The 19,987-nt window shown below is 39.7% G+C and overlaps 1 protein-coding gene across 2 annotated transcripts in view; it reads left to right on the forward strand.

Annotated features, from left to right (window-relative positions):
• Positions 1–1,781: 1,781 nt before the first annotated feature.
• The window catches only part of LOC121315196 (plectin-like), a 125,086-nt gene continuing 106,880 nt past the window's right edge, over positions 1,782–19,987 (forward strand). For both annotated transcript variants that reach the window (XM_041249259.1, XM_041249260.1), the window contains exon 1: positions 1,782–2,980. In XM_041249259.1, coding sequence (XP_041105193.1) covers positions 2,926–2,980 — 55 coding nt within the window. In that variant the 5' untranslated portion in view covers positions 1,782–2,925. The remainder of the gene's footprint in view (positions 2,981–19,987) is intronic.

Raw genomic sequence — 19,987 nt, forward strand, 5'->3', positions numbered from 1 at the left:
GAGAGAAAGCTAGAGAGCTAGAGAGAGAAATATCTAGAGAGAAAGAGCTAGAGAGAAAGAGCTAGAGAGAGAAAGAGCTAAAGAGAAGAGAAAGAGCTAAAGAGAGAAAGCAAGAGAGCTAAAGAGAGAAAGAGCTAGAGAGAGAAAGAGCTAAAGAGGAGAGAAAGAGCTGAAGAGAAGAGAAAGAGCTTGTGGAAGAGCAAAGCTCTGCCCTTTTTAAATTGGCAGGGATGGGGTTAATTTCCCCTACCTGCCTGGTTTATTATGTTCAGGTGGCTGGGGTTGATTAGTTGATTAGCTCAATTAACGATCAATCAGCGCCCAGCTACCTGACATAAAAGGAGGCCTCTGCTTCCCGTTAGGAGGAGGAAGCAGGTTGGTGTTTGTGGTTGTTGGTTTTGGTCTGGTGAATTTTTGAATCCAGTAAAGGCATCGCCCAGCCTGGAAATCTGTATTTTTGTAGGTTTTGCTTTTCGCTTTATTTGTGTTTAAATATCTTTATTTTTTGGCATTGTGCCCTTTTATTTTTGTGTTTATTTATAATAAAAGTATATTTTGTTTAACTGCAGTCTGTCTCTGGGCCTCTATCCACTCGTCAGCCTACCACAGAGCTAGAGAGAGAAAGAGCTAAAGAGAGGAGAAAGAGCTAGAGAGGAGAAAGAGCTAGAGAGAGAAAGAGCTAGAGAGAGAAAGAGAAGAGAAAGCGCTAGAGAGAAGCTAGAGAAGAGAAAGAGCTAGAGAGAAGCTAGAAAAGAGAAAGAGCTAGAGAGAGAAAGAGGAGAAAGTTAAATAGAAGAAAGCAAATGAGGAGAGAGAGCTAGAGAAGAGAAAGAGCTAAATAGAAGAGCTGGAAAGAAGAGAGCTAAAGAGAAGACAGCTAGAGAGAAGAAAAAGAGCTGAAGAGAAGATAAAGAGCTAGAGAGAAAGAGTTAAAGAGAAGAGAAAGAGCTAAATAGAAGAGCTGGAAAGAAGAGAGCTAAAGAGAAGACAGAGCTAGAGAGAAGAGAAAGAGCTGAAGAGAAGATAAAGAGCTAGAGAGAAAGAGTTAAAGAGAAGAGAGAGAGCTAAAGAGAGAGCTAGAGAAAGCTAGAGAGAAGGGAAAGAGCTAGAGAGAGTAAGAGCTAGAGAGAGAAAGAGCTAGAGAGGAGAGAAAGAGCTGAAGAGAAGATAAAGAGCTAGAGAGAAAGAGCTAAAGAGAGAGCTAGAGAAAGCTAAAGAGAAGAGGAAGAGCTACAGAGAAGGAAAAGAGCTAGAGAGAGAAAGCTGACTAGTAGAAGTGTGAACTGTGGCTGACAGTATCTTTGTTAAGCAATAATTGAAGCAAAAACAAATAAAAAGTTTAGCTTTGAAAACCTTGTCTCCTTCATGACACTGCCACTATATATATATATCACCGTGCACCAGCGACCCCTGTAGTCTGGCCGGGTGCCTGCAGGCTTGCCTGTGAGATGTCCAGAGCTGTGCTGTCCTCCAACGCTGTAGCTCTGAGGTGGCTGCACGGTAAGTCTGCAGTGTGTAAAGAAGCAGGCGGCTAATGGCACACTGGTTGGAGGACAGTATGTGTTCGTCTTCGCTCCTCCCGAGTCAGCCTAGGGGTGGTAACGGTTAGCTGAGCCTAAAAGTAATTGGACACTAAATTGGGAGAAAAAAAAAATGCCGACGATAACATTTTTTGGAAAAAAAAAAGAAAGAAATACTGACAAACATAGAGCATATCCAATGTTTATTTGTGTTTTTGTCCCCCCCCCCCCCCCCCCCCCCCCCAATGCTATTGTGCATTTTTAATCATCAGCAATGCAGCCCTTAACTGTACAGTTTAAAGGCAGACATGTCAATCATTGGTAGCTGTGGATACTGAAACGTTACTTGCACAATAAAGATTTATTTTAGAAGACCAACTGCCCCATGGTCTCACGTAACCCTCTGCGTTGATCTCCAAGGTATGTAGCAAAAGGCCACTGCGTGGGAGCAGGCACGTATTTCATTAGGCTCAACACAGCATGTGACCGTTCCAAGTAAATTCTGCTAGTACTGTACTAGAAACAGTTAGAATAAAACAACACAATCCATCAGTCTGAAAAACCATGGGCCCTATTTGCAAAGGTTTAACTATGTGATAGACTAAAGAATGCAGACGAAAGCTGGTAATTCTACGCGTCTGCTTTGTAATGGGTCTCTAATTACTGCTTCTTATTAGGCTATTTCTGCAAGGTTAAAAAAGGTACTTTAATGTACTTGAAATGGTTTAGGCATAACGACCAGATTGTTTCAGTGTTTCTTCCAATGGAAAAACCGTGAGCTCTTTTTTTATTTTATTTTTATTTAATAGCACCACGGCGCTGCAGTGATCGCAGCTTTGTAGCGGGAAGTACTTGGCTTTCTTATGAAACCTGGTCGTAGCGTTTTTAAAAGCAGCCCTGCTTCTCATTTTACGATATAGGAATGTTTTCAGGAAACCGTGCCTGAATGGAAACCGTTGTTTTTTTTCCCTCTAATTAACTGTGAATTGTTCAAGGAAAAGCGTTTAGTAAAAGCCGAGCTGTCTGAGTGAAGGGAGTGACCTCGAGTTCTAATCCCCGCTACTCACACACCCACACTTGGTTCTAATCGTGCTGGGCAGTGTGTGGCTGGGAGTTCCTGGCTCCAATCAGTTACACACAATATCCATTTTTCTGTTGTTGCTCAGCCAGTCTAGGGTAGGGTCTGGTTTGACGTGTATGTAGGTGAGCACGTTGTAACCTGGCTTCTACCACCCAAACACCCCGCTGCCTGCAGACACACATTTCGTACGCAAAGGAAAACATATGACTTGGTTTTGATGAACTGTGCAGGGAGACGTATATTGTAGCGCGTATTTTTCTTTTCTTTGGCACTGTTGCCTTTTCTTTATCTTATATTTTTCTTCTATCTGACGTATCTCAAGATATGGATCATGATGATGGTAGCTCGTTCATGGAAGATTTGATTCAGCAGGGTCAAGGTAGGATATTTACAGTAATCTGTCTCGAATGTTAACTATTTGAAGACGGTCCTCCTGTTAGTTTTGTTTTTCATCCACATGGGTCTTTCATGGATTCTTTCTTTGGAATTTGTTGGCGCACGAGTTGGAGGAATAACACAGCAGTTAAACAAAAAAAAAAAAAAAAAAAAAAAAAAAATAAAAAAACCGATAGCCTGTGTCGAAATGTCATGTGGAGCCTGCGTTTGAATAGACGTTACAGTGTTGGTGACAGTTCTGACTGTGAATGTGTTGTGTTTGAGACGTACTGCGGAGGAAATGCTGCTGTACTGCTTTATTCGTGGAGCTTCCTGCAGCACTAACTATAGCACTAGTTTACCAAGCCGGCATGCAAATGTTAATATTTTACATGGTTTTCTTGTAATCCCCTCTTGTCCGTGTGAGGTTACGCATATAACATTTACGGTACTGTATGTATAGTATTGCAAGTGATGCATGCACCTACTTTTTTATACACATCAAAAGTACAAAATCTTTGAATGCATGTCATTTTTTAAGACGATCCTATATTACAAAAGGTAGTTTGTTTAAAAAAAAAAAAATCCCACAATGTTATCAAACACACTGAGTAGTATACGCAGGTCAATGCCAACACTAAACTGGTACAAACCGTAGGCCTAAACAATTAGTTTAGAAAACGAAACAAGAAAATAAAGAAACAACAGTAAAATAAATACAAGATATATCAATACATGTCTCTTCTTCTTCTTCTTTCTTCTTCTTCTTCTTCATAATAATAATAATAATATAATAATAATAATAATAATAATAATAATAATTACTCCTGCTATTTGTTCTTTTAAAACAAGCTTTACTAGTTTGTTATGATGCACTGGGTGTTAACCTTGTGAAAAGGTTCTCTCTGAGTTAGTGAGAGGGCTTGGATGCTAGTATCAAAACTGAGAAAGGTAACAACCAGACCCAATGAAAAAGGTGTGTAGATTCATCAGTGTTATTAATGGAAGCTCCAGGGCAGAGTGGAAGCAGTGCCACTCAGCTGAGCCAGCAATAAGGAAACTGTTTTTAAAGAGTGTTACATAACTGTGAAAGAAAGAAAGAAAGAAAGAAAGAAAGAAAGAAAGAAAGAAAGAAAGAAAGAAAGAAAGAAAGTTCATTATTATCACAATCACAAGATAATTGTACCCACATACCACTCACTGGTCAGGTCTCCCTCATTAGAAATAAGAGGACAGTCTCCCACTCTCTTCCAATTCCATGTAATGGGAACTGAAGATTGGGTGCAGCTTGTGAAGGAATTGTCCTAGAATAACGCAATTCATAGCCTGGCATCCAAATCAGAGTGCATTTAGATTTCAGTGTAATTATAGCCCACAGAATCCATCCATCATGCTAACCCCGATTTGCACAACTCACAGGATCCAATGCAACCCACTGAAATACAACCCTTCACAGTTCAGTCTTGTATTAAGTCTCTGTAAGTTGCCCTGGATAAAGGTGTCTGCTAAATAAATACATAAATAAACAAATAAATAAATAATAATTAATAGTAATTAATCCAGTGGTTCCAGCAGAGACAGCAAGCCCTTGGCAAAGCTGGCAACCTACCAGTGCTCCTGGTCTCCTCTTCGTCTTTTCATTAGTAGTTTCATTGGGCCTCAAATCCCTTGTTAATAAACTATCTTCACACAATATGGAGAGACCAAGAGGGCAGAAGAGGGTTATAATACAAGCTTAATATTTAAATACAGTATAGTTTACAGTAAGTGCAATAATATTTTAGAATACAATGTGAACTGGGATGCAACAAGTTACATCTACAATGATGAGAGATGTGATTTTGTCACAGCGTTCAGGGAACCCGTGAATTTTGACTTTTGTTTCCACTCAGCATGAAAATAGGAAAGGAGCATTTCGCGTCTTTTTTAATTGGTTCCAGTGCACAGTTAAAGCGCTTAGCAAACGTCAAGGTGAATACTGACACAGAACTATAAAAAAAGAGGCAGAATGAAGTTCTAAGCAATTAGCAGAGCAATATCCCAAACTATTTCGTGAAAGCAGAAGGAGCGGTTTAAACAAGCTTCAAATGAACTGGAGCCTATCGTGCAGAAAATATACCTGTACAAACATAACACAAAGCCTAAAGGGAAGGCGGTCTACAGTTCTGCAGAAGCATGAACCTCGATTTGCAGCTCTTGCAGTCGCTCCCCTGCTGTGGTTAACCTGTCAACAGTGTAAATGCAGAATGACCCTTCTAATCTTTTACATGTTTTTGTTACAGTTGTTTTTTTAAAAGGTACTGTAAAAAAAAAAAAAAAAAAAAAAAATATATATATATAATATATATATATATATATATTATATATATATATATATATATATATATATAAGCGTGTGTTAAAAGAAAATACATTAAATACATGCTTATTTTGCACAAATAATGAAATATTAGAGTATATTACATGAATAAATATATTTAAGTTAAAATCTTTTGTAGCCGAGACCATTCTGTGAAATTGTAACTGTGACTGTGCTCTGATTTGTACATATTTGTGCCGTGACAAAATCACATCCCTAACAATGACATATTAGTAGTGCAATAGTGCAAGGATAGTGCATCAGCTGGGGATCCAGTAGTGTGGTTCTGAGGTCAGGTAAGTGCAGTGCACATTAGGAGGGGGAGAGTGAAGCAAGTCCAGTGCAGAGCAGTAGGAGGGAAGATCAGTAGATCTGCCAGTGCAGTGCAGAGCAGTAGGAGGGGGAGATGAAGAGATCTGCCAGTGCAGTGCAGAGCAGTAGGAGGGGGAGATCAGTAGATCTGCCAGTGCAGTGCAGAGCAGTAGGAGGGGGAGATCAGTAGATCTGCCAGTGCAGTGCAGAGCAGTAGGAGGGGGAGATCAGTAGATCTGCCAGTGCAGTGCAGAGCAGTAGGAGGGGGAGATCAGTAGATCTGCCAGTGCAGTGCAGAGCAGTAGGAGGGGGAGATTAGTAGATCTGCCAGTGCAGTGCAGAGCAGTAGGAGGGGGAGATCAGTAGATCTGCCAGTGCAGTGCAGAGCAGTAGGAGGGGGAGATCAGTAGATCTGCCAGTGCAGTGCAGAGCAGTAGGAGGGGGAGATGAAGCCAGTGCAGTGCAGAGCAGTAGGAGGGAAGATCAGTAGATCTGCCAGTGCAGTGCAGAGCAGTAGGAGGGGAGATCAGTAGATCTGCCAGTGCAGTGCAGAGCAGTAGGAGGGGAGATCAGTAGATCTGCCAGTGCAGTGCAGAGCAGTAGGAGGGGGAGATCAGTAGATCTGCCAGTGCAGTGCAGAGCAGTAGGAGGGGGAGATCAGTAGATCTGCCAGTGCAGTACAGAGCAGTAGGAGGGGGAGATCAGTAGATCTGCCAGTGCAGTGCAGAGCAGTAGGAGGGGGAGATCAGTAGATCTGCCAGTGCAGTGCAGAGCAGTAGGAGGGGGAGATGAAGAGATCTGCCAGTGCAGTGCAGAGCAGTAGGAGGGGGAGATGAAGAGATCTGCCAGTGCAGTGCAGAGCAGTAGGAGGGGGAGATCAGTAGATCTGCCAGTGCAGTGCAGAGCAGTAGGAGGGGGAGATCAGTAGATCTGCCAGTGCAGTGCAGAGCAGTAGGAGGGGGAGATCAGTAGATCTGCCAGTGCAGTGCAGAGCAGTAGGAGGGGGAGATGAAGAGATCTGCCAGTGCAGTGCAGAGCAGTAGGAGGGGGAGATGAAGAGATCTGCCAGTGCAGTGAAGAGCAGTAGGAGGGGGAGATCTGCAAGTGCTGTGTTTTTTCAAGCATGTCGACCTTAAGCCAAGCTTTTCTTTTCCTTGATTGTTCTACAGTTTGCAGTCAGGCTTTTATGAGAGCTTTTAACACCACATCATACAGCTCTGAATAATTGGGCAACTGACATTTTGTCTTTGATCATGTGCTTGCTTTTTAAATACTAAAAAAAGGCTGTTGTTTTAAACTCCACAGGGGATACCCACATACATGAAAAATGATCTCCAAGCCTGAATGCCATTGTAGGCACACAGTAACTTTGACATAATTAAATAGCAGAGCCAGGAGTCCAGAGATGAACAGCAAGGAGGAATTACTAATATAAATAAATACAACAAAAATAAATATAAATACAGTCAAAATAATCTGATTATTTATTAGAAATTATGTTTGTATTATTTCTTTATAATAAGTGGAGAGCAGTTTTTCTCAGTGGGCTCATCAGTTGGTGTTTTCCATATTAACTGTGCGGTTATTCTGGGAAACGCACACTCATTAAAATGAGCAGCAGAGCGGAACTCCAGCGTGAGCGCTCAGACTGAAAGGAATTCCACAACAAGCAACACAGAACTGTAGAACTCTAGCAGGAAGAAATGCTTACCAGAGGGTATCAGACATGCTGCATGGGGTGATGTGTGATCAACGAGAATGGAATGCCCACCCTCGTTTATCACATGCCTTATTCTCTATATATACTGGCTAGATATTCACGTCACTTTAGGGTTGTTTACTCTGCTTAGTGCCCAGTTATCACACCTCTTGTTCAGTGACTCAATGGTCACCTGACCCTTGTAAAAATAAACCCAATTGTCCACAGGGACTCTGAGTTAGGTGCTCAGTCATATGTCTCTAACTGACTAGTGACAGGCAATCTTAGTAGATCAACCACAATGTGCATTAAAGCGATGAAATGTGACCAGGCATCAGAGACAGAGTGCATTAGAGAGAAGAAATGCGACCAGGCATCAGAGAGACAGTGTGCATTATAGAGAAGAAATGCGACCAGGCATCAGAGAGACAGAGTGCATTAGAGAGAAGAAATGCGACCAGGCATCAGAGAGACAGTGTGCATTATAGAGAAGAAATGCGACCAGGCATCAGAGAGACAGTGTGCATTATAGAGAAGAAATGCGACCAGGCATCAGAGAGACAGTGTGCATTAGAGAGAAGAAATGCGACCAGGCATCAGAGAGACAGTGTGCATTATAGAGAAGAAATGCGACCAGGCATCAGAGACAGAGTGCATTAGAGAGAAGAAATGCGACCAGGCATCAGAGAGACAGTGTGCATTATAGAGAAGAAATGCGACCAGGCATCAGAGAGACAGTGTGCATTATAGAGAAGAAATGCGACCAGGCATCAGAGAGACAGTGTGCATTATAGAGAAGAAATGCAACCAGGCATCAGAGACAGAGTGCATTAGAGAGAAGAAATGCAACCAGACATCAGAGAGACAGTGTGCATTATAGAGAAGAAATGCGACCAGGCATCAGAGAGACAGGGTGCATTATAGAGAAGAAATACAACCAGGCATCAGAGAGACTGTGTGCATTATAGAGAAGAAATGCAACCAGGCATCAGAGAGACTGTGTGAATTAGTGAAGAAATGCGACCAGGCATCAGAGAGACTGTGTGAATTAGTGAAGAAATGCGACGAGGCATCAGAGAGACTGTGTGAATTAGTGAAAAGAAATGTTCTGGGGTTCTGGGGTTCTTGGAAACGTGCTATAGTAGTATTCTCAGTGTCTATGAAGATCATACCTGGTCTGTTGAAATCTCAGGCAGAGTGTGTGTGTGTCTGTGTGAAACTTTAAGAGGGTTAATGAACACCCTAGCTGTGTCGGCTGTCTATTTAGAAGCCAAATGTTTTCCATTTTTACACGTGGCCAACTTGAATTATGTTGAATGTACTTTTTGTTTTATTTTTAAACACCACAGCATGTGACTGCAGCCCTTCCTGTTTGGCAATGGCATTTTGCTGTTATTTATTAGCATGCAGAGGGTAGAAGAAGGACTTGGTTTCCTAGCCAGATATTAGTCCACTGCATACACCTGGCAAGCTAGCATAGGTCAGGTTTCACACGGTTCTTTCTGGTTTCCAAGCCACTTGTTTACTTGTCTGTTGGGTTATGGTTGGGATGGTAAATATTTATTTTTAGACAAAATCGCTTTCTTTTACGAGGGATGTAATCAATGTATTTGTTTAATAAATGAACTAAAATAAATGAACTAAAATCTTCCCCCCAAAAATGTTGTGGTTTATTTGGAAAAAAAACTCCCTTCTAAGAGAAGCTTTGTTTTGTTATTGTTAGAAACTGAGCTTTAGTGTTGCCTGGAAGCTTTGCTAAGATTCTAAGATGTGAGACTACTGTATGTGAGCAGTAAGGTCCGGCTGACCGAGAGGGGATTCCTTTCACTGGTTCTGTTTTTAAAGGCTTTATTTTACGACACAGTTGTCACTGGAAGAACTGGTAGTCCTCTGTGGAACTACGAGGCACCTTTTATAATATCCAGGCAGGAGAAAGACAGCATCTGGTTTCATTTAGCCTGGAGCTTAATACATGCTGGACCACATAGGTTGTGGAGACTGATTGAAAGGAAGCATTTGCTTGTTGATTCTCCAAAAGCATTTTTTAGACCTTAGCCATTTGTTAAGCGAGAAAAGGTAGGAAAGTTAGAGAAAGAAAATAGTCTGAAGAAATAAAGACTACAAGAAAAAACTAGCCAAGAGAAACTGTTTATAAAGCTAGGACAATAGTAGTGTAATATTAAAAAGAAAGTAACGGGATCTAATAAAAGCAACAGGACAGACGAAATGTAATGAAAGGAACAAATGTAAAGTTGCTACAGTAAGTATTTATTCACACTCCAGTTGCCAAAGCAGAGACACATTCATAGAACAGATCCTCGTATATTATTTACTGAGTCAGAACACATTCATAGAACAGATCCTCGTATATTATTTACTGAGTCAGAACACATTCATAGAACAGATCCTCGTATATTATTTACTGAGTCAGAACACATTCATAGAACAGATCCTCGTATATTATTTACTGAGTCAGAACACATTCATAGAACAGATCCTTGTATATTATTTACTGAGTCAGAACACATTCATAGAACAGAGCCTCGTATATTATTTACTGAGTCAGAACACATTCATAGAACAGAGCCTCGTATATTATTTACTGAGTCAGAACACATTCATAGAACAGAGCCTCGTATATTATTTACTGAGTCAGAACACATTCATAGAACAGTATATTATTTACTGAGTCAGAACACATTCATAGAACAGATCCTTGTATATTATTTACTGAGTCAGAACACATTCATAGAACAGATCCTCGTATATTATTTACTGAGTCAGAACACATTCATAGAACAGATCCTCGTATATTATTTACTGAGTCAGAACACACTCATAGAACAGAGCCTCGTATATTATTTACTGAGTCAGAACACATTCATAGAACAGAGCCTCGTATATTATTTACTGAGTCAGAACACACTCATAGAACAGAGCCTCGTATATTATTTACTGAGTCAGAACACATTCATAGAACAGATCCTCGTATATTATTTACTGAGTCAGAACACATTCATAGAACAGATCCTCGTATATTATTTACTGAGTCAGAACACATTCATAGAACAGATCCTCGTATATTATTTACTGAGTCAGAACACATTCATAGAACAGAGCCTCGTATATTATTTACTGAGTCAGAACACATTCATAGAACAGATCCTCGTATATTATTTACTGAGTCAGAACACATTCATAGAACAGATCCTCGTATATTATTTACTGAGTCAGAACACATTCATAGAACAGAGCCTCGTATATTATTTACTGAGTCAGAACACATTCATAGAACAGAGCCTCGTATATTATTTACTGAGTCAGAACACATTCATAGAACAGAGCCTCGTATATTATTTACTGAGTATCATTCGTATATTATTTACTGAGTCAGAACACATTCATAGAACAGAGCCTCGTATATTATTTACTGAGTCAGAACACATTCATAGAACAGATCCTCGTATATTATTTACTGAGTCAGAACACATTCATAGAACAGATCCTCGTATATTATTTACTGAGTCAGAACACATTCATAGAACAGAGCCTCGTATATTATTTACTGAGTCAGAACACATTCATAGAACAGAGCCTCGTATATTATTTACTGAGTCAGAACACATTCATAGAACAGATCCTCGTATATTATTTACTGAGTCAGAACACATTCATAGAACAGAGCCTCGTATATTATTTACTGAGTCAGAACACATTCATAGAACAGATCCTCGTATATTATTTACTGAGTCAGAACACATTCATAGAACAGATCCTCGTATATTATTTACTGAGTCAGAACACATTCATAGAACAGATCCTCGTATATTATTTACTGAGTCAGAACACATTCATAGAACAGATCCTCGTATATTATTTACTGAGTCAGAACACATTCATAGAACAGATCCTCGTATATTATTTACTGAGTCAGAACACATTCATAGAACAGATCCTCGTATATTATTTACTGAGTCAGAACACATTCATAGAACAGAGCCTCGTATATTATTTACTGAGTCAGAACACATTCATAGAACAGATCCTCGTATATTTACTGAGTCATAGAACACATTCATAGAACAGAGCCTCGTATATTATTTACTGAGTCAGAACACATTCATAGAACAGATCCTCGTATATTATTTACTGAGTCAGAACACATTCATAGAACAGATCCTCGTATATTATTTACTGAGTCAGAACACATTCATAGAACAGAGCCTCGTATATTATTTACTGACAGTTCTTGTTCTTGTGTAAGTATGAATTGACTCGGATCAGCAATAATAAATTACTCAGTCCTTGTGTAAAGATCTTTTGTCTTTTGAGGATCATAATAAATTGAGTCATCTTATAATCGGAGACTCAGTCTTGTATAATATCTTGTCTCGGATCAAAATAATTAATAAATGACTCCATTCTTAGTAATCCTCGTATGACATTGTCATTACCTTTTAGGATTTTGAATGCTTGAATCAGGTCGCCGCGTAGTCTTCTTTGTTAAAGACTGAGTAGATTCAATTATTTTAGCCTGTCTGCATGACATGCCTTTTAAACCTGGAATAATTCTGGTCACTCTTCTTTGCACTCTTTCTAGTGCAGCAATATCCTTTTTATAGCAAGGTGACCAGAACCGAACACAATATTCTAGATGAGGTCTTACTAATGCATTGTAAAGTTTTAACATTACTTCCCTTGATTTGAATTCAACACTTTTCACTATATATCCAAGCATCCTGTTAGCCTTTTTTAATAGCTTCCCCACATTGTTCTGAGTCAACATAAACTCCTAGATCTTTTTCATAGATCCCTTCTTCAATTTCAGTATCTCCCATATAGTATTTAGAATGGACATTTTTATTGTCTGTGTGCAGTACCTTACACTTTTCTCTATTAAGTGTAATTTTATGTCTGCCCAGTTCTGAATCTTGTCTAGATCATTTTGAATGACCTATTCTGCTGCAATGGTGTTTGCCACTCCACCAATTTTTGTGTTGTGTACAAATTTAACAAGTTTGCTCACTATACCAGAATCTAAGTCATTAATGTAGATTAGGAATAGCAGAGGACCTAACACTGATCCCTGTGGTACTCCACTGGTTACCATACTCCATTCTGAGGTTACTGTTTTCCACTGCCTAATCCATACTACGTTCAGTTTGAGAATTAATCTTATATGTGGGACTTTGTCAAAAGTTTTCTGGAAATCTAAATAAACTATGTCATATGCTTTGCAATCGATGTTGCATCCTCAAAAAAATCAAGCAGGTTAGTTAGACACGCTCTCCCTTTCCTAAAACCATGCTGACTGTCTCCCAGGATACTGTTACAATATAGGCAATTTTCCATTTTGGATCTTATTATAGTTTCCATAAGTTTGCATATAATAGAAGTCAGGCTTACTGGTCTGTAGTTACCTGGCTCGGTTATGTTTCCCTTTTTGTGGCTCGGTATTACGTTCGCAATTTTTCAGTCTGTCGCTACCACCCCTGTGTCAAGAGACTGCTGCATGATCTTGGTTAGCGGTTTGTAAATTACTTCTTTCATTTTTTTGAGTACTACTGGGAGGATCTCATCCGGCCCAGGGGATTTGTTTATTTTAAGAGCTCCTAGTCCCTTTAACACTTCTGCCTCGGTTATGCTAAAGTTATTTAAAAGTGGATAGGAACTGGATGACATGTGGGGCATGTTGTCCGTATCCTCCTTTGTAAAAACTTGTGAAAAGTAATCATTTAATATATTTGCTATTTTCTCTTCATGATGTTGCCATTTGTATCTCTTAGACATTTTACTTCCTCCTTGGATGTTCTTTTGCTGTTATAATATTGGACAAACATTTTAGAATTGGATTTAGCCCGCTCTCTCTTCTAACTTCCTTTTTGACTTGTGTTTGCAGTACCAAATACTCTGTCTGTGTACTTTGTTCTTGGACCCTTTTAAATGCTCTGTAAAGTGCTTTTTTCCTCCGAATATTGTTTTTTAATTGAACTATTAAACCATTTTGGCCAATTTCTTTTAGATTTTGATTTGCCTACTTTTGGGATGTATTTTTTTGGTGCCTTTAGTACTACATTTTTGAAAAATAGCCATTCTTTTTCTGTTGATGTTTTCACTAGTTTGTCTCTGTTTCATTCCTTCATAGTTTGCCTTCATAAAATTGTAAACCTTAGCTTTATTTGTTACTTTTGGGGTTTTCACTAGCATTTCAAATGAGACCATGTTGTGATCTGAGTTTGCCAGTGGTTCTCTAACCACTGTTTTCGTTATTCTGTCTTCGTTATTTGAAAAGACTAAGGACCTCATGCACTACATGGTAGTAAATTACCTGAAATACTGTGTGGTAAGAGAAACCCATACTGCATGCAAAAAAGAAGGCGCGACCGCTCTGTTAGGGGAGAGAATTTGAATACATTTCCATGGATTCCCATTAATAATTGTGTGTGTAAATGACGCGTAAGCGGTATCTTTTTCCACACGATTAATTTTGTGTGCAAGGTAATTTGCCGGTGGTTAGTGAATATAGCAGGTGTACAGAGCGCTCAGTAAAGGGCTTACTGCGTGGTAAACTGGTTACCGATGTTTATGCATGAGGCCCTGCATCAAGATATGCCCCCCCCCCCCCTTCTAGTTGGTACCTTGACAAATTGCATTAGGAAGCAGTCATTTGTCATTTCCACCATTTCAATTTTGGCTGTCGTGCTCCCCACCGGGTTTTCCCATTTTATTTGGGGGAAGTTGAAATCCCCCATTAGTATGGCTTCTCCTTTGCTGCACGCATTTCTGTGTCATTGTGTAGAAGTTGATTTTGCTTGGTATCTGAATTTGGCAGTCTATAGCATGTCCCTATTATTATGCCCTTTGAATTTCTGTCCATTATTCTGACCCGTGTTGATTCTGCATTGTTTTTTTCTTCCAGATTTAACACCTAGGCTTCAAGACTATTTTTGATGTATAGCATTAGCCCTCCGCCTCTTCTATCCTGCCTGTCTTTCCTATACAGTGTGTACCCACTAATATTGTATTCATCCATCACTCTCTGATAGCCAAGTTTCTGTAACACCTATCACATCATAGTTACTTGTTACTGCAGTAGTTTCAAGTTCTAACATTTTGTTTCTGATACTTCTAGCATTTAGATAAATATATTTAATGGCTGTCTTACCTGAGTTGTTGTTCTTGTTTTGATGTAGTCTCCCTTCTGTTTTCCTTTGTTGATTTCTCCCCCCTTCCTTTCTAATTTAAATGCTTCTGAACCTCCTCGAGGATCCTTTCTCTGAGTAGATTGGTTCCCTTTTTATTTAAGTGCTGCCTATATAAATAGTCCTTGTTGTGGAATGTGTTCCAATGTTCAAGGAAGGTGAAGCCTTCCTGTGTAAATCTAATGGGTAAATATGTATTATACTGTGTAATGGTACAACAAAGGGAAGTACAATAGAGTAAATCTAATGGGTAAATATGTATTTTGCTGTGCAATGATACAATGGTACAGTGCTTTTTAAAATACCTTTCCCATAATGTTTCTATAAAGAGGAGATTTGCTGTCGTGTAATGTGCTGCTGGTCATTCATTTGGCCCCTTTTGTACTAGACAGCTGCCATTCTGTTTTGGCTGATCACTGCGATGTGTGGGCGGAGGCATCTTTTAATTACTCTCAGATTTATCTCTTCAAGTGTTGGATCTGAGGCTGTTCCACAAGCTGGGCTCCCTCCTGCTTCGTCCAGTGACTCACAATATATGCTGCTTCATGCAGCACGTAGGATGGCCTTCTTTTTAGGCTAGCGAGAAAATAAAGTCTCTTTAGGCGTTAAAGATTTGGTCTATTTTTCACTAGTTTGCGTTTGAATGTTTGGAGGCTGTGAAAGCCCAGGCAGGTGAAAGCATGTGTTGTGATGAACTGCAGGGTCCGCTTGCTCCCACTTATCTGCTCTTAAGACTGGGCCACGTTGCTTCATCCAGCCTGACTGAACAAACTGATTACTGACCACTCGCACCGAATCAATGGCTGAAAAGGAAATCCGATGTGCGTGTGATGGGGTGATAACCGCTCACTGCCAGCAGGGTTTATTTTGTGATTTATTTGATGGAAATCGCTTATTAATTTTGTTACCGGTACTTTTATCTTGTGCTGGTATCATTTGTTACAAAACATTGTTTTGCTTTATTTGTGTTTGTGACCAGGATGGCTTGCACTGGTGACGTCAGACCTGGAAGAACACAGACTCCAAAATAAGGACTGGCTGGTGAAAACTGAGCCATGACGCTCAGTATATTTATTAAATGACAAAACAAACAAAAGGTTTGAACAAAATGCACAACACTGAAAATAAAGGGCGTGTAGGCCAAACAAACAGATAGACAAAACAGACGTGGACGAACCCAACAAACAAGTACCGCGCTCACTTCCAGCACGCTGTCGCAATTGTTATTATATTTAACTCTCCTCTCTCTCTCACCCGTTCTCTACTTCCCAAACACACAACCCCGAGTGAGTGCTTTGTGCATCTATATAGACTGCTGTGCTGGGATTCAATTACCGATTCATTATTCACTTGAATCGCAGCACATGCTCTAATCTGTGTACCCCCCGTGCTCACGTATCAATACCCACTTAAACATGCATGTGGTATGAGATAAGAACATAAGAACATAAGAAAGTTTACCAACGAGAGGAGGCCCTTCGGCCCATCTTGCTCGTTTGGTTGTTAGTAGCTTATTGATCCCAGAATCTCATCAAGCAGCTTCTTGAAGGATCCCAGGGTGTCAGCTTCAACAACATTACTGGGGAGTTGATTCCAGACCCTCACAATTCTCTGTGTAAAAAAGTGCCTCCTATTTTCTGTTCTGAATGCCCCTTTGTATAATCTCCATTTGTGACCCCTGGCCCTTGTTTCTTTTTTCAGGCTGAAAAAGTCCCTTGGGTCGACACTGTCAATACCTTTTAGAATTTTGAATGCTTGAATTAGGTCGCCACGTAGTCTTCTTTGTTCAAGACTGAACAGATTCAGTTATTTTAGCCTGTCTGCATATGACATGCCTTTTAAGCCCAGAATAATTCTGGTCGCTCTTCTTTGCACTCTTTCTAGAGCAGCAATATCTTTTTTATAGCGAGGTGACCAGAACTGAACACAATATTCAAGATGAGGTCTTACTAGTGCATTGTACAGTTTTAACATTACTTCCCTTGATTTAAATTCGACACTTTTCACAATGTATCCGAGCATCTTGTTGGCCTTTTTTATAGCTTCCCCACATTGTCTAGATGAAGACATTTGTGAGTCAACAAAAACTCCTAGGTCTTTTTCATAGCTTCCTTCTCCAATTTCAGTATCTCCCATATGATATTTATAATGCACACTTGTATTTCCTGCGTGCAGTACCTTACACTTTTCTCTATTAAATGTCATTTGCCATGTGTCTGCCCAGTTCTGAATCTTGTCTAGATCATTTTGAATGACCTTTGCTTCTGCAACAGTGTTTGCCACTCCTCCTACTTTTGTGTCGTCTGCAAATTTAACAAGTTTGCTTACTATACCAGAATCTAAATCATTAACGTAGATTAGGAATAGCAGAGGAGCTAATACTGATCCCTGTGGTACACCACTGGTTACCACACTCCATTCTGAGGTTTTTCCTCTAATCAGTACTTTCTGTTTTCTACATGTTAACCACTCCCTAATCCATGTACATGTGTTTCCTTGAATTCCAACTGCGTTCAGTTTGAGAATTAATCTTTTGTGCGGGACTTTGTCAAAAGCTTTCTGGAAATCTAAATAAACCCTGTCATATGCTTTGCAATTATCCATTATCGATGTGCCAGCCTCATGTCTAAATACAAATTACACTTCATAACACTCGCGCGCATAACCCATATTTATATCCCGTGTATTTTATACATAAACACCAACACTAACACTCTATAGACAACAGAAAACACTAATAAACATAAAGGGGCGGGATACTCCTCGGATCAATTCCAGTGTTCAAATTCCAATACTAAAATCAGCAGGGTCAATTTCAATTCCTGTTTTTCAATTCCACTTCAATTTCCAATTCTTTTTTAAAATCAGTTCCACTTCAATTTCCAATTCTTTTTTAAAATCAGTTCCACTTCAATTTCCAATTCTTTTTTAAAATCAGTTCCACTTCAATTTTCAATTCCTTCAAGGGAATTGTAATTTCTATATTTGAGACATAACATTGTTGTGGTTGTTCAGCTGATTTCATTTAAAGCCAGTTTAATTGACTAACTGGGACTTGCCACTGTGAGAAGCTCATTTTGACAGAATACTGCTAATTGCAATTGGAATTGGGAACAGGAATTGGAATTGGTGTTAAAAAGGAATTGGAATGGAATTGGAATTTATGTTAAAAAGGAATTGGAATGGAATTGGAATTTATGTTAAAAAGGAATTGGAATGGAATTGGAATTTATGTTAAAAAGGAATTGGAATGGAATTGGAATTGATTCTAAAAAGGAATTGGAATGGAATTGGAATTGATTCTAAAAAGGAATTGGAATTGAAAAACAGGAATGGAACCTGACCCTGCTCAGTAATATTGCTATTTCAATCAAAGCCTGGTTTCCTTTCTTTTTGCCTGATCGCTGTCACCTAACCCTCACAGTGTGTATGGATATGAAAGATTTAACTTTTACGATATTTGGCCTAAGAAACAATACCATAAAACAAACAAGGCACAGGTGTGCTTGTCTTTGTGTTTATACTGCATCCATAGCACTTTGCACAGGGTGTTTCCGTTTTGTTTGTTTCCATGGTACTGTCTTTTGTTCAGTACAGAAGAGGTGATATGGAACCACACTAGCTACAGCAATCTAGGATATCTGACAAAGTCAGCACAAAAACATGAGCGTTCCCAAAGTCACTTGTGAGCCACTGTTACACTCAGAACTGCACAAACCTGGACTGATATTCACTGGATGAGCAGCAGCATAGGGATGCAATACATCACAATGAGCAAGCAAGAACTGGCTTTCAGAGGGCAAGATGAAGGCACCAATTCTGCAAATAGAGGTAATTATGTGGAATTTCTTTCTCTGATTTCTGACCATGACAGCGTGTTAAGCAATCACTTGTCAATAGCCACCGTATCCTCGGGTACCCCTATCAAGATTCAGAATGGCTTTATCTCTTTGGTGTCTCAGGTTCTGTTAGATGTAATAAAAAGCAGAAGTACAGGAAGCCAGGTACATAGCTGTAATGGGAGATTAAACAGCCAATGGAAACGCAGCTCAGCTGTCTTGTGTTTTCAGGTATGTGACTGACAGTGTCCAGAATGAACGGTTGTTCTGTGAAAAAGTGTTACATTTACTAACTCCTATTGATTTAAAAGTGTTACATTTACTAACTCCTATTGATTTAAAAGTTTTACTATGCAGGATATCCGCTATAAGGTCTTTACCGTTATTAGAAATATGGATGGGTTAATTTATCGATTTAATAAACAAATGCTCATATATTAACTGATCAACACTGTTAATCAAGTGACAGCCGTAGTTTAAACATAACATGTTTAATACTGTATGCTGTGCAACGCTCCCAAAAATGTGTTGAAAGGGTTTGGTTTGCTGTACACTTCAAAATGACTTTGCCTGCCTTGCCCTGGCTTGAAAACACTCCCAGGGATGCAGATGTCATGTGGCTTACAGATCATTTCAGGAATGGCTTAAAGTAAAAGTGGTTCAGGGATCTCGTCTCCAGGATGCCTTCTGCCTCTGATCCTCCAGGTGCTGAAAGTCTGATAGCTGTGCCACTTACAAAATGTTCTTTGATGGTCCCATGGTTTCAGTGAGAACCCTACTTGGGAGAACTGGCTCCTCTGTAGAGCTATCCTGGGTTTACTGTAGGGAACTGTTGGGTCTGTGTAGCAAATTAAAGGGATTTGATCATTTTAAACCTTAATTACTGCAAATTAAAGATCTACTGCTGTCCATAATGGCAGCAGATGATGTCTCTCATTTCTGAGGGAGGCTCCTATGGGGTTAATTTCTGAGAGTTCTCTTCAGTGTTTGGTCAGTGTTATCAGTGAAGCAATGTACTCAAAACAGAACTGTGCTATTTTGAAGAGAAGCATACCTGTGCCAGTGAGAGAGGACCTGTTGTCTAATCTGAGCTCGAAAAAGCTTATTTTGAATGGAAGATTCCAACTAAAAGGCAGAAATAGAAAATAACATTGCAACACATGTGTTACATTAGCTATGGAAGAGTGAAGATGCATTTCTATCAGGTACAGGCCCATATGCAGCTGCCTTTGCCAGTTAAAATAAACCAGTGTGGGTGCCTCAGAAAGTTTCACTTCCCCTTTGGAAGGTGTGTGTTTCCTGGAGACCATCAGAACAGCAATTTTTGTTTTACCCACCATACCTGGTTTCCATGGAAATATGAGGGTCCACATGGCAACCATTGTCTGGGTACTTCAGGAATGCTACGCATTTTCAGACAGCCTTTGCTTGTAATGTCTGGTTGGAAAGGGTTCTGGAAAGTACTATGTGATTGCACTGTGTGATATTGTCATGTTGTATTCTTTTTTTAAAGGGAATATGAGTGCATTCCTTCCAATACGAACCCTGTCCAGATGTACAGCAAGCATGCTCGCATGCAACAGAAGAGGACTGGCTTTCT

Source organism: Polyodon spathula, chromosome 4, assembly GCF_017654505.1.
Source record: "Polyodon spathula isolate WHYD16114869_AA chromosome 4, ASM1765450v1, whole genome shotgun sequence".
Classification (NCBI taxonomy): domain Eukaryota; kingdom Metazoa; phylum Chordata; class Actinopteri; order Acipenseriformes; family Polyodontidae; genus Polyodon; species Polyodon spathula.